At 36.9% G+C, this 13,749-nt stretch overlaps 1 protein-coding gene across 1 annotated transcript in view; it reads right to left on the minus strand.

Moving 5' to 3' along the window:
• Window positions 1-13,749, minus strand: part of MEI4 (meiotic double-stranded break formation protein 4) — a 113,832-nt gene that overhangs the window by 92,225 nt on the left and 7,858 nt on the right. Inside the window, exon 2 of the mRNA XM_034766169.1 lies at window positions 7,780-8,348. Coding sequence (XP_034622060.1) covers window positions 7,780-8,348 — 569 coding nt within the window. The remainder of the gene's footprint in view (window positions 1-7,779; window positions 8,349-13,749) is intronic.

Genomic DNA, 13,749 nt, shown 5'->3' on the forward strand with positions numbered 1-13,749 from the left:
TCTTGCATACAGCCCATCTACTTTAAAGCTGAGCAGAAAAGATAGTTAAGACAATACTTTTATTACATTTCCCTATGGTGTTAATTTACATTATCTAGAATTAAAATGTGATGAATAATACAGAATTCACTTTTGAGTTCCATTTATGTTGCTTGTTCACATTTCATAATATTTTCTTGATAACGTTTACCCCCATACTTATTTTGAAATATTGATTCATGCTTTTATAGAGTATTACAAATCTTTTTTGGAGAAGCTTTCTGACATAATTACATATAGGTTTTAACCTTCTTTTATAGCACTCCAGCAAGCATTTTGCAAATTTAGGAAAGCGATTCTATTAGTTGGCTCACTGTAAAATCCATAATAGTCTTTACCTTATCCTGAAATTATTCTGTTGCTGTGACATATAGTCTACGTATGAGATATTTCCCCATAACTTACTGGCAAAAAGCAACTCTTGGATTTTATGAATGTGCAACACACCCTACAATTGAAATTCATGACTCACACTTACGTAAAATGAATCTCTACTGAACTGCTGTTGTCTCATGAAACACTGTATATTTTAGAAACAATAATTTTTGCTGGGCAGTTGCAAAAGGTAACTAGATAACCCATTCTGCAGGTGGGGATCAAATGTCTCCCCAACTTGAAAAGTTTCCGATTTTTCCCAAACCCATTTACTTAGCAAAACAATAAATAGCATATCTGTTCACCCTTCCCTTGCAACTGTGTGTGTGTTTGTAGGCAACCCACGAAGAGGTAAAGCTCCTGAGAGCAAAAATTCTCCTCTTCAAACAACAGGGGGTTAATAGAGATGACTATCACTGTCTGATTTTAAAGAGACTGTCATCGCTCTTCAAACCAACAAAGAGATGTAGAACAAAGCACTGGAGAAGACAACGGTGTTATAAGGAAAAAACATTTCTTACATTCCTTCTTTGCAGGGAGGAAGAACTTTAACAAAAATGTAGCAAGCTAGAAGATAGGTCACGTTAAAACCAAAAACACAATTTACAGCAACTCTGAAAATGAAGAACTGTATGCTGGATTTTATGGACATTCTTTCCTGATAAACTCTAGACCTACAAGCCAAGTCACCCATTAATATAGAAGGCTCCCTAATTTAAAAACCTAGAGGACAGCAGGGCCCCATGACAATCCATCTTTCCAAAATTTCTGAACATCCAGATGAAACAATAAATCCTCTAGACAGTGTAGAGAAAAGGCGAATTATTTTGCCATGTGCAGAGAATTTATAGTAAGTTTAAGAAGGCACCTGAGACTGTGTGTTCAACAAATTATAGAAACAAGATAAATAATAAATATTTAACTATACAACCTACACAGCTCAACTCCAAGACTCCTGCAAAACTCTGCTTTCATAAAAACCTCAGGCACAGTCAAACAATTTCCCCTACCAATGTGTGGAATAAATAAATACATCTTACAGCAGGTCCTGCAAATCAATAGAGCCAGGCTATTTGGACCTTACTTATGGAGTCCAAGGGAGGGGAAATAGGTATTGCAAATCCTATTCATAGGAACAATGAAGGGAGTGAGAAGCATTCTGGTACCTCTTTGGACTGTCTCCCCCACCCACAATCTTGCAGCTACCATCAGCCTCCAAAAAAAAATAATAATAATAATAATAATAATAATAATTCATTCAGCAGAGCATGGTGATATACTTCACCACGTGTCTTCTGTTATTCCTCAATGGATTTCTGAGTTAGCTTTGTTTAAGTACTACTTTAAGTGCCCTATCAATCATGCTTATTTAAAAAGGTGAATTCAGTGTTGCCAATACATCTATTATGAACAGTGGACTTCCAAGTCAGATTCCAAGCACCAGGGAATTCCCATAATTATTAATTATTTATGCCATCATTGAGAAGTAACTGATGTGACAGACTTGTGGCATGGGAGTGAGTTTCTTCCTTCAACAATAATTTGGAAACAGTAGGTTTCATTGTAAGCTAAATGATTGTTCAATTATTTACATGGTTCAGAACTGTCGAAGGCAGAGTGGAGACATTTACAGCAAGCGGATTGTCGCCTATAATTGCACCCAATAGTTAAATGGTAAAATCCTCAGTTTATGTCTGGTGTATGTTCGAAAAAGGATTTTTTTATGATGTTGGACTTTCCTTGTTGTTTTTGAATGACATCTGCTATTTTCAATTCTAATTATGAGGAGACATAAAAAGGGAAGTAGATACAGAGCTCCTTTTGTAATTATGTACTATTCTATAATCGACTACTACCAAAGCATAGCAGATGATGTAGCTAATAAAAGCCTTTGCTGCCCACTAACTTCTATGAGGTGGACCTGACTATATATACTATTTTATGTCAGTGAAATGATGCTAACCTACCATACTTGAGTAGGCTGAAATTATCACAAAAAACTGTTTTCCAGTTATCAAATTTTTTAAAATAAATACTGTAAAATAATTCCACTGTGAAGTAGTTCTCTAACCCCAAAGAAAAACGTCATTTAAATGTCAGTTTATATAGACAGACAATTTGATATTTTTAACTATAGTTTCACTGAATCTTAATTAACTATAAGCATATTCCAACTTCATAAACACTTAAAAACTAATAAAAACTAAACAGTTACTGTATTTAACATGCAATTACATTGTGGCCTAATTTAAAAAAAAAAATTAAAAAGTGTCCTTAGGGATAGGTTTTGGCAATAGCCAGATATGAGGCACAGCAAAAAAACAGCTCCACTACAGAACTAATGTAATCCTGAAAATGAACTGCATGGAATAGAATTACTCAATTTTCAAAACTTCCTACAGTTTTGTGGGATACTGTCCCTTGTCTTAAAATGGAAGAAATAAAAACACCACCAAACAAAATTAAACAAACACCACAATTGCCTTCAAACCAGAAGGCAAGCAAACCCCTTGAAGCACAACTCACCATAGACTGTAATCACTGAGAAGGTCAGGGAGGACACAAAGACTTAAGAAGTTTACCTAGAGGAGACTAATGCCAATCCAAACAGATTTTAAGGAATTTGTAAACATCTTCGGTGGAAAAAGACAAAGTAACCCTTCAGATTACCAACTTTACAGTTACATGGATTCTCTGGGAATTGATCTAGACACCTTCAAAAAAAATCTGTTCATCTCTCTGAAAATTATGCACCTATGAACTATTTGCCAAAGAAAAAGGAAATGGAAGTAGCTACTGTCTTCTTTTATTTTAGAGTTTTACAAGACAAAGAGGTTTTATATTTTAAAATTAGAAGTATTTTCCTTAATTCTATCTCCCTCATCCTGAAGAACAAGCAAGTTTTTCTTTAAATGTGAATTTAGAATTTCAGACCAAAATTTTGTATTTGAAGTGCCTAACTTGAATAAGTGGTCTTATCGGTTCCTACAATATATTTTTCTAGTGCTTTGTCCAACCTAGTGATAAATAACTCAAGCAATGAGATTCTTGTAAGTTATATCAAATGTCTCTGCCTCATTTTTTTTCTCCCTATCTATACTATGGGGATATTTCTTCCCCACCACTCAGCAATTTTTTAAAGTATTTAAGTCACTGTTTGTAAACTGCTGAGATCCTTTGGTGCTCTAAGCAGTTACAATTAATATAATCCACAGCCAGATGGACCAAATTTCTGAAGCAGGTCTTTGGATTCTGTGGCACTCTGGGTGCATGGAGTGCATTCATACCCACAGTAGATCACATGTAGGGACTAGCACTTGAATAAGAATGGCTGGATACTCCTAACATCATGATCATCAGTGAAATAGCTAAGTGTGACTCTAAATTGCCATCACTCATCGCTAGGTTTCAGTTATTCTCTGTTGAAATTAATGGAAAGTTCACACCTTTTACAACTATTATTTCAGGCTGTCTGCAACGTCAAAGAGAGAATGCTGCATTGGTTTGTACTGGGTTCGCGTTTTCAAAGTCATCCTCACGAACATTAAGATTAGACATTAAAAAAAGTTTCTACTTTATTCTGAAGGTGTTTAAGTGATCTGAATTTTCACCAGCTGCCAGTTTGCTACACATTAGCTATCTTGTTTTAAATCAATACCCTCCATATTTCAATCACTGTTTGGGTAAATAGCGATAATTAAAAGCTAAGCAAAAATGTCCCTGGGTGATATTGGATAAAAGACATATTAGTCATACAACTTCTATTAAAAATTCTACACTCCATTCTACTTAATTTTTTTTTCAACGCTGAGGCTGAAACTGAAACTAAAAATAAACTGTTCAATTTTTTCTACTTAAAGTATCACTAAAACACCATTACTGGTATTAACTATATCAATTTAAATAGTTTTTCAGAAACTTAGCAATTACTACAGCATGGTTAACTAATTAATATATGTTTAAACAGATGTTCACTCAAACTACTTGAATGCAGTAATGAGTTCTATTAATATACTATAGAGCGTAGATCATTTGTAATTTGGCAAAAAGTTGTCTATTTCAATGTACCAGTAGTTAAATAGTAGAGATGAAGCTGACTTGGAACTCATGAACCTTCTTTCTGGGTTTGCCCAACGGGAAACACTGCTTCCAATCTCACACCCAGCTTTCTTCCTATGTAAAATATGCTAACTCCACCTCCCACCCGAGCCATGGTTCCTTCTCTCTTCTTCCTCCCCATCCCAACAATGAATCCCTCTTCCTGGATTCCCTACCATACCCTCGTGATTCTATTCATAAACAAACTCCACCTAGTTTCCACAGGTTGTTTTTGGTTTTTTGGTGTGCTGTTGTGATGTATCATTTCTTCAGTTTTGTTTTTTTTCTATAAAAGTCCACTTGTTCTCCTCACCCACCCACCTCCAAGTAGGGAAACTCTAGATACAATCGATCCTCAAGAAGCCCTTGAAAACCACTCGACATCTGCTCTTCTCCCATCTCTTTAAACTACTCTCATTATCTTTGCTGTTGGCTCCTCTGCTCAGAAGTACAATATTCCAAGAACTTCACTCTGCATCAAAAGTCGAGAGCGGAGGGACCAGGAGCAAAGAAAAGAGAAGTCACCTGCTTTAGGAAAGGCTCAGTGTACAGTAATTCCTCACTTAAAGTCGTCCCAGTTAAAGTTGTTTCATTATTAAATTGCTGTTCTATTGGAGAACATGCTCGTTTAAAGTTGTGCAATGTTCTAACACCCTCCACAACCACCACCAGCTCCTGCTGGTGGGCCCCGCAGATCAGCGCCTCCCCTCTCCCTCTTCGCGCCTCCCACAATCAGCTGTTTCATGGCATGCAGGGAGGCTGGGAGAGGAGCGAGGATATGGCGTGCTCAGGGGCGGAACTGGGCAGGAAGAGGCGGGGAGAGGCCTTGAGGGAAGGGGTGGGATGAGGGCAGGGTCTGGGGCAGAGCCAGGGGTCAAACACCCCCCGGTAGTTTGAAAAGTCAGTGCCTGTAGCCCCAGAAGCCTATGGCTCTCTCCAGCTGTGCAGAGATCTAGAGGCCTAGTGCCTCTGCGTTGTGTGTCCCGAGCGTACCATGCAACCTGGCAGATTGGTTCCCTTAGGAGACGACTGGTTTCCCCAGCACCCTGGGGGTGGGGGCACGTTCAGTGACTAACTAGAGCAGGCATTTGTGTGATCTGCTGCTCAGAGACTAGCAGACACATCTCCATCAGTGCTGGGGAAGGATGCAGCACAGTGTCACTTCCTATATGCTGTCGCTTGCCTGCTCTGCCTGGCTCCCATGCTGAGCCCAAACCCGCAAAGCTTGCACGGGGAGGATTCTGCAGGCCTAGGAGTAGGGGTCAAACCGCATATAATGTCTTTTGTCTGGCGAAATTTTTTTTACCTGGAACCTAACCCTCCCATTTACATTAATTCTTATGGGGAAATTGGATTCGCTTAAGATTGTTTTGCTTAAAGTCGCATTTTTCAGGAACATAACTACAACGTTAAGTGAGGAGTTACTGTAGTCAGGTCTATGCTGCTCTACTCCTTATGGCACAAGTATAGAATAGTTGGAATTCTCAAGCCCTTCCAAACTACTGACTAGCTAATAAATAGATGGGATGCTGAACAGAACACAACAAAGAAATCCAATTATGAGAATGTGTTGAAATTAGACATTTAAGACTCTGATCATGGAAAGACTTCTGCACATGAGTAGTTCTGCTGAACACTTTTCCCCTCAGTAAGACATACTGTACAATATTTAGACCCTTCCCCTTTCTTTTATATTGAAGTGGATTTTTGTATGTACTTAAAATACTTAAATTCTACATATTGTGTTCAGTTCTCATTACTCAAGAAAACAGAGCAGAAATGGAAAGTTCAAGAGCAGGCACTGGAAAAACCTCCACATGGAGAAAGACAGGGACTATTTAATTTGGAAGAGATTGTTACTTGGGTTTTTTTAGAATTTAAAGCCGTGGTAATTTAATTGCTTTTTTTTAGGCAGTGTTAGGAATAAATTATTAAGATGCATAGCTTATTTGTTTGATATGTGATATAAGCAAGTGTGCTTTTATTTAAAGTTATTTATTAGATTTTAAGCATTATACACATGCACACACACAGGTGTGCAATAGGTTTAGGATATTTTAGATATAGTTATTTATAGTTTGAGATGGTTTTGAGTGATTATTAGCCAGGCTTTTAGGGGCTTTTTTTAGTTTAGCTGATGGGGAATTTAGATGTTAGTTTTTTGCTTGAAGAAATGTTTTTTTGGACTGTTTTAAAGCAAATTATTTATTTTATAGTTAATATTAATACAAAATATATAATTTATAGTGATTTTAGTATAGTAATTTTATTGGTTATATTTAATACATTTATTATTTTAAAATGTTTTAGCATTTTAGTTATAATAATTATAATAATATGTTAGGAGTATTTAAAATTAAGGTTATTTATTTTTTAAATAAAAAATAAAACACAAAATTAACAAAAAAATTTCATTAGCAAAACGAAAGTATGCAACTTTTTGACCTGGTCTTACAAAGACCTAAGATTATTTTTCACTCTGTGGTATTTGGTTTTTAGCTGGCAGTGGTTGAACATACAAAATGGCTGACAACAGTACTGTCAAGTTCTGGGGTTCACACAAGAATGTCAAATTCTGAGGTAACACAGACAACTAATCAAAAATAGCATGATAGAGAAATATAAAATGATGTATGGTATACAAAAGGTAAAGTATGCACTCCTCTTTACTCTCATAATAGTTGGCATTCAATTCCTATGTTCCTTTCTTAATTCCTGTGTTTTATTTTTAAATATTATTTTCAAGCTTCAGGAGACTGGATCCCCAGATAATGTGAGTCAGTATAATTCCACAGACTTCAATGCAAGTATGCAGATTTACACCAGCTGAGGATCTGACCCCACATCTTTAATGCAGGCAAAAGAAAAAAAATCATTGGACATTTTTAGTAGCCTGTGTCAAACTATAAAATCGCCTCATGCAGCAAAGCAAAAAAAACAGTATTTATTCTGGTTTCCACAAATTTGTTTTGATCTGCATATAACTGGCTAGTTGGAGGATAAACCCTAAATTTGGGGCTGGAGGAGAACTTTGCATACATTCAGATAAAAGATTTTCAAATGCTGATATTCACTGAAATCCTATTCTTAAACAAGACGAGTGCTACAACATGCTCTCTTTTTTACATATTTACTTTTTCTTAGTCTCTGTTGAAAGTTCCAAGGAGGCATAATATTTTATTTCTAACTAACAATACTATTATTGTAAACTGTATATTTGGATTTCATGCTAACGTAGATAGTGAGGTTGGAAGTTATTTCACTTACCCTATTGATATTGCTGTTGCTTAAAATAATCTGAACTAGGTTTTTCTTAAATTCTTCTAGCTTCTCAAAACACATTTTCAGAACATGATTAGATAAATTAGCATCAGTTATTAAATTGATCAAAACAGAAACTGCTTCTGTCAGAAAATTTGAGACAGGAAATTTAGGATTCTTGTAAAAAGTAAGCAGGCCATCAAGCAATCGAGAGACAGAATCTGATATTGTGGAGCAGTCGCTTTCAAGCTTTGTAAAGACTGTTTTCAGATCTCCTGCTTCTGTCAGATTTCTCAGTTCAAGGAGATGTTGCAAGAACTGCATGTGAGCAGCCAGAGTTTTTTCCTTGTTAGTACAATGGGTATTCAATATAGGAAGTATTTCAGAATTAAACGTACAAGATGAAGTGTTACAACTGTGCTCAGAGTGCCCAAAGTTATGTGATATGTCTACAGTATCAAATACACAGTCACTAGATACATCACACCCAGAATCTTCTAGCTGACTTGAGCAATTTATTATAGGGTTTATATGTTCCTGATCCAGCAGAATTTCAGTAAAGGCATCTGGGTTTCCTGAAATACAAACATGAAAGTTATATTTATATTTCTGAGATACTTTCCCAAAGAATGTACCATATCTAATCCAATGTTTTTAACATAAATCTTAAGTACAAAAAATGAATAATACAGTATAGGTTGTTTTCCAGTCATCAATTTTAATACTAATGGAATATAAAACACATTTTAATAAAGTTAGAAATGTCTGAAAACAATGCTTATTGAGATTCTGCATTAAATAGATAGCCCAATCTGTATCTCTGATAAAATCCTTTGAGCAATTTAGGAGTAGCAGTTTTAATCCGATTTTAAATATTTTGATGGTTCAAAGACTTCATATAGTAAATTAAATTGGTTGTACAATAGGACTTGCACTCCTATCAGTTCCAAAGGAAAGGATCGTATGCCATTTCCCATCTTCCATTACCTTTTTCACTCTTTTTCCGCTTAAAGAATAGTATTTTTGTAAATTTTAAAGTTAATTAACAATTGTATCTACTAAGTAATCTCTTTCCAATTTTTAATTTGTCAAATATCCCTGAGAGTGACCTATTTACTTTGTCAGTCAAGCAAATCAAATTATGCTTTTAACAGGAAAACACAGGAATGTTCTACTCTCTTCCACACTATGCAATGGAGGACAGCTTACGAGTATGAATCTACGAGCAGGTATCACGTTATGGGTGCTGTTAGAAAAAAAAAGAATTCTTGGGTTTTGTCTATGCCTGGAAAATGGATTATTACTACTATTTATTTGCATTACTGTACCATTCTAGAATGTATTAACATGCTTTAAATAATATGTTCTTAAACAATTTAGAAGCTAATCTAGATTCAACTGGTTAAAAATGTGTTAACTGATCACAATTAACCTTTAAAGAGAAACATTCAATTTGGGGGGGAAAAAAGTCAAAGAACATTTTGGACAGAAATGTGTTATCTACAGTTGTTATAAGTAACACCTAAATACGAGAACTGAAAAAAAAGGTTAGAGAACGTTTCTCAGGGTTTTTTTCCCACTTTACTTTGTGCATTTAAAAAACACTCTATAGTACTAGTCTCTGATGCCATGTACTTCCTATGCACTAGAACAAGAGTCAGGAACAAATAACTGAGGGTATGTCTACACTACCGAGACTACACCGGCATAGCTAAATTTCCACAGCAATGCTGGCATAATCCCACAGAGTAAATGCAGCCCACATTGACATAATGGTTTTTCCCACTGGGGTAGGAACACCACCTTCTTGAGCAACAGTAGCTATGCTGATGGAAGCATTCGTCCATCAACATAGCTGCATCTTACTGGGGGGTTTGGTCAGCAAAGGTACGTCAATCAGGGGTATAGATTTTTCATACAGCTGACCAACAAAGCTATGTCTACCTAATTTTTGAGTGCAGACCAGGCCTCAAATAGCCAACAACCTCATCCAGAGCAGGAATTTTCCTTTTCTCTTTCAAACACACAATAGCCTAATCAACACTGAAGAAAAATGCCCTGGGTACATCAATCCTAGCCAACTACTGCCCAATGTCAAACCTCCCATTCCTGAGCAAGATTGTAGAGAAGCTAGCAAATGGCTACATCAGGCTCTTCTAACTGAAGTGAACATTCTACATACACCTGAATCTGTTTTCAGGCCAGGACACAGAATCAAAAAAACCTTAGTGACACTGATGCATGATCTCCTCCTGTCAACGGATAGAAGACAGACATCCATCCTCATCCTCCTGGACCCCTCTGCAACACTGGACACTGATGACCATGATATTATGCTGTCTCAAGAACATAAGAATGGCCATACTGGGTCAGACCAAAGTATCCTGTCTTCTGACAGTGGCCAATGCCAGGTGCCTAAGAGGGAATGAAGAAGTAATCATCAAGCGATCCATCCTGTCACCCATTCCCAGCTTCTGGCAAACAGAAGCTAGGGACAACATCACTACCCATCCTGGCTAATAGCCACTGATGGACCTATCCTCCATGATGTGTCTCACATGTGAGAGAGGGCAGGGGTCCAGGATAATCCTCCAATTTGTCTAGGTCACTCTGGACCCTATCCCTACCCTCCAGTGTATCTACCTCTCCCCGCAGCTTAGTATCATCCACAAACTTGCTGAGGGTGCAATCTATCCCATCGTCCAGATCATTAATGAAGATATTGAACAAAACCGGCCCCAGGACAGAGCATGATCTTGTCTGAGAAGACCGAGGCAAAAGAAATCCCCTGCTGAGGTCAGCAGAATGGTGAGGGGTGCAAGGACGAGGAACAAAAGAGATACCGAAGGAAAAAGACGAGATATGGTCTGCCAGAACCAAGTTTGAGGCCATCCCCCTCCCCACTCCAAAGAACAGGCAGAGCATGTACACTGAGCTGCTCTTATCACTGGGAGACAGAGTACATGACTCAGTTCCTGATCATTTGGGAACCAACACTTCTATCCCATGATGACCAGTCTCCATAAATGCTTACAAATGTGGATACTCAAGAGCAGCACATTTCCAGACTGATGAATAGTGTGAATATAAAAACACACAGAGTCTCACACTTTTTTCCCTTGATAATTAAAAAAAGTGTGCAAACTTTAGCTCTGCCCCAAAATAAATACTATTCTTTCATCAGCAATCTTAAAATATCAGTATATATTTATCAATTAACATTTGTCACTTAACTTTGAAAATATTTTGATACCAAAATCAAGATAACAAATATTTTTTTTTTTAAAAATACAGGGTCAGAGTTAAGATTGCTGGGCTGGGCTGAAATGTCCATTCTTTTTTACTTGATACAAATGTGTTTACATTTATTATATGGGCAATTTGTTTATGCTAAAATTTTCAAAAGCACCTTAAGAATGAGCCTAAATCCCATTGACCTTCGATGGCTTAAATCCCATAGTTGATAAAATGGAACGTAGGTGGTTTTGAAAATTTTATATTTATGTACTTAGACACATATCCATGCTTGTAAATGCTTGGATTTTGTAAAAGGTATGATAGGTAAGTACAATGTTGTCACTTAGGAACATTAAATGATTTTTTGAAATAAAGTTGGGCTTTTTTAAATTAAGCTTTACATCTCTTAAGTAACTTTTTTTTAAAAGCTGGGATGAGATGGAACTCTGTTGTAAGAAGTGAAAGGCTTTAGATCTGTAAATATCATAGCTGATCAGAGAAGGGTCCCCAATCATAAAATACTTTAATTTCAATGTTTAGCATATCATCCCTGTGGCAATTACAACAGTTGTTTAGCTGTTAGGAATATATTTTTGGTTGGTAATGCTGGAAAGGAGGAGGAAGATCCAGCACCACATGATATCTAGCACTGTTACCACCATCTTGGGCTCCATGAACCGCAGTTTGGGAGCCTCTAATTTAGCTCAACTTCTGAAAATCAAATGGTTGCCAGCAAGGATCAGATCTAATAAAACACAATGAAACTAATAATAAAAAAACCCACTTAGGAACAAAAACAGATCCAAATTATTAATACCCACTTTGTGAATCAAACATGAAATCACTAGTCAATACATTCAGAGAAGAGAGGGGAACCGCACACCCAAAACCAGAATTTTTTTATTTATTTTTTATTGCTGTCTCTCTCTTCACATTGAGGCATCCCTGCTACCCTTCATTAAGTCTTCAGTGACTGAAATATTGGTAGGTAGACTTTCATGAATGATGAATCAGGTTTATTCACTTCATTTTTCCACCCTTTCAACTATTTGTTTTTGTGGCTTTTTTTTTTTTTTACTGGCTTATTATGTAAGCCTCTCTCTACCACATTACTTTTTCGGTAACTATTGCATTCATTAAAAGCTAAGCTACTGGGTTTGCAAAAAAACACCCTCCTTCACAACTTCAAGAACTTGTATCTGTTTAGCACACTAATATGGTTATGGCACTTATGGTCCCTTGGAAACAAGATCTGCTTTCATAGACCTTATTGCTCCCAGGACCTATTTACATCCTCTATGTATTATTTCAGAATAGTTCTGCAGATGGTAAATGCTTGCAAGATTCCCTATATTGAGCAAGCAACATATTTTCTCTTTAGAGATGTTTTACACCAAGTACTCTAGCATTTGCTTATACACTTCAGTGGACCTTTACAAAAAAATTAAAGAAAGGACAGTATTTTCTGATTAAAAAACACAGGGCTGCAATTCAAGAAAACTGGTTGTACTACAGATTTCCCATTTAGGAACAGACTCGGAGAAATGAGCATGAATCAGGCATTCAGAATTCCCAAATTCTAATTCTGCACACACTCGTTGTTTGGTATTTGCCCAAGTCTCAAAGTCAGAATAATTCAAATTCACTTTCCTAAAATGACAGATTCTGATAAATAATACTTTGAGGAAAGAGCCCAACAATTTCTCCTACAGCAGAGCCTGGTAAATCCCACTTAACAACGCACAACCCAAATCTTTGGATGTCAATTTCTCTCTCTATTCTGGATGATCCACATATCTGCAGGGTGAGCCAGGTCTTATTACTTGAAAAAAGGGATTTTTTAGATAAGCACAGGTATGTTTTCCTATCCTTCTTTATGCTAAGCACCACAAGTCTGTTACAGTGAGATTTTCATAGCAGTTTACCTTCAGTGTGAGAAGCAGGATCACCTTTTACAGAACAACATCCGAAACTAGGCAGATATACGTTTAAACCTAGACATTAAGATATGAAGATGAGTTCTACCAAAAGAAAAGAAATGGCATTGTGTAGGCCAAAAGCCTAATGGGGAGAACTTGTCTCGTGTAAATTGTACTCCGTTTTGCTAACTTTGAATTAGTAAGAAGAAATTGTTTTGGTTTTATTCTTTGCTTTACTTGTTAATGATCGTTTTTAGAAGGATAGAAGTGTTATGGCTGTAATTCTTGCTTTTGAAATTATTTACTGTTTTGCGTATGGCATGCTAACAGAGAAAGAGACAGGAGGCGCCAGTACTAATGGGCCAAATGGTCGAGAGGAGAGTGGAGAAGTTCAGAGGCACCAACCTTATTATCAGAATCACCCGAATGGCAGATTGACGACCCTAAAACAAGGCATACGCCCCAAGGACAAGATAAAGAGTGGAGCCAGAGGGACAAGATAAGAAACCGCTATGGATACTCCCAGTAACAACCCAATAAAATGCTGATTGGGAGCAGTCTTGACTACTTTGTGATTAACAGCTCCGATGTGACGCAGCAAAGTCCATAGACTTGTATGGGAACTTATTACTATAAAAGAAGGGTGTATTGCCAGGGAACTTTGGATTTGTTCTTCATCAACATCGGAGCTTCCATTGTGTCCAACAAAGACACAGCTCCTCCTCTCCCTCTTGTGCAGTTTCAGTTGGCCACTGAAACTGACCAAGCAACACTAAGATCTGGTAACTATAAAATCCAGCTGCAGAACGCGTGCGTACGA

Source organism: Trachemys scripta, chromosome 3 (genome assembly GCF_013100865.1).
Source record: "Trachemys scripta elegans isolate TJP31775 chromosome 3, CAS_Tse_1.0, whole genome shotgun sequence".
Taxonomy (NCBI): Eukaryota; Metazoa; Chordata; order Testudines; family Emydidae; genus Trachemys; species Trachemys scripta.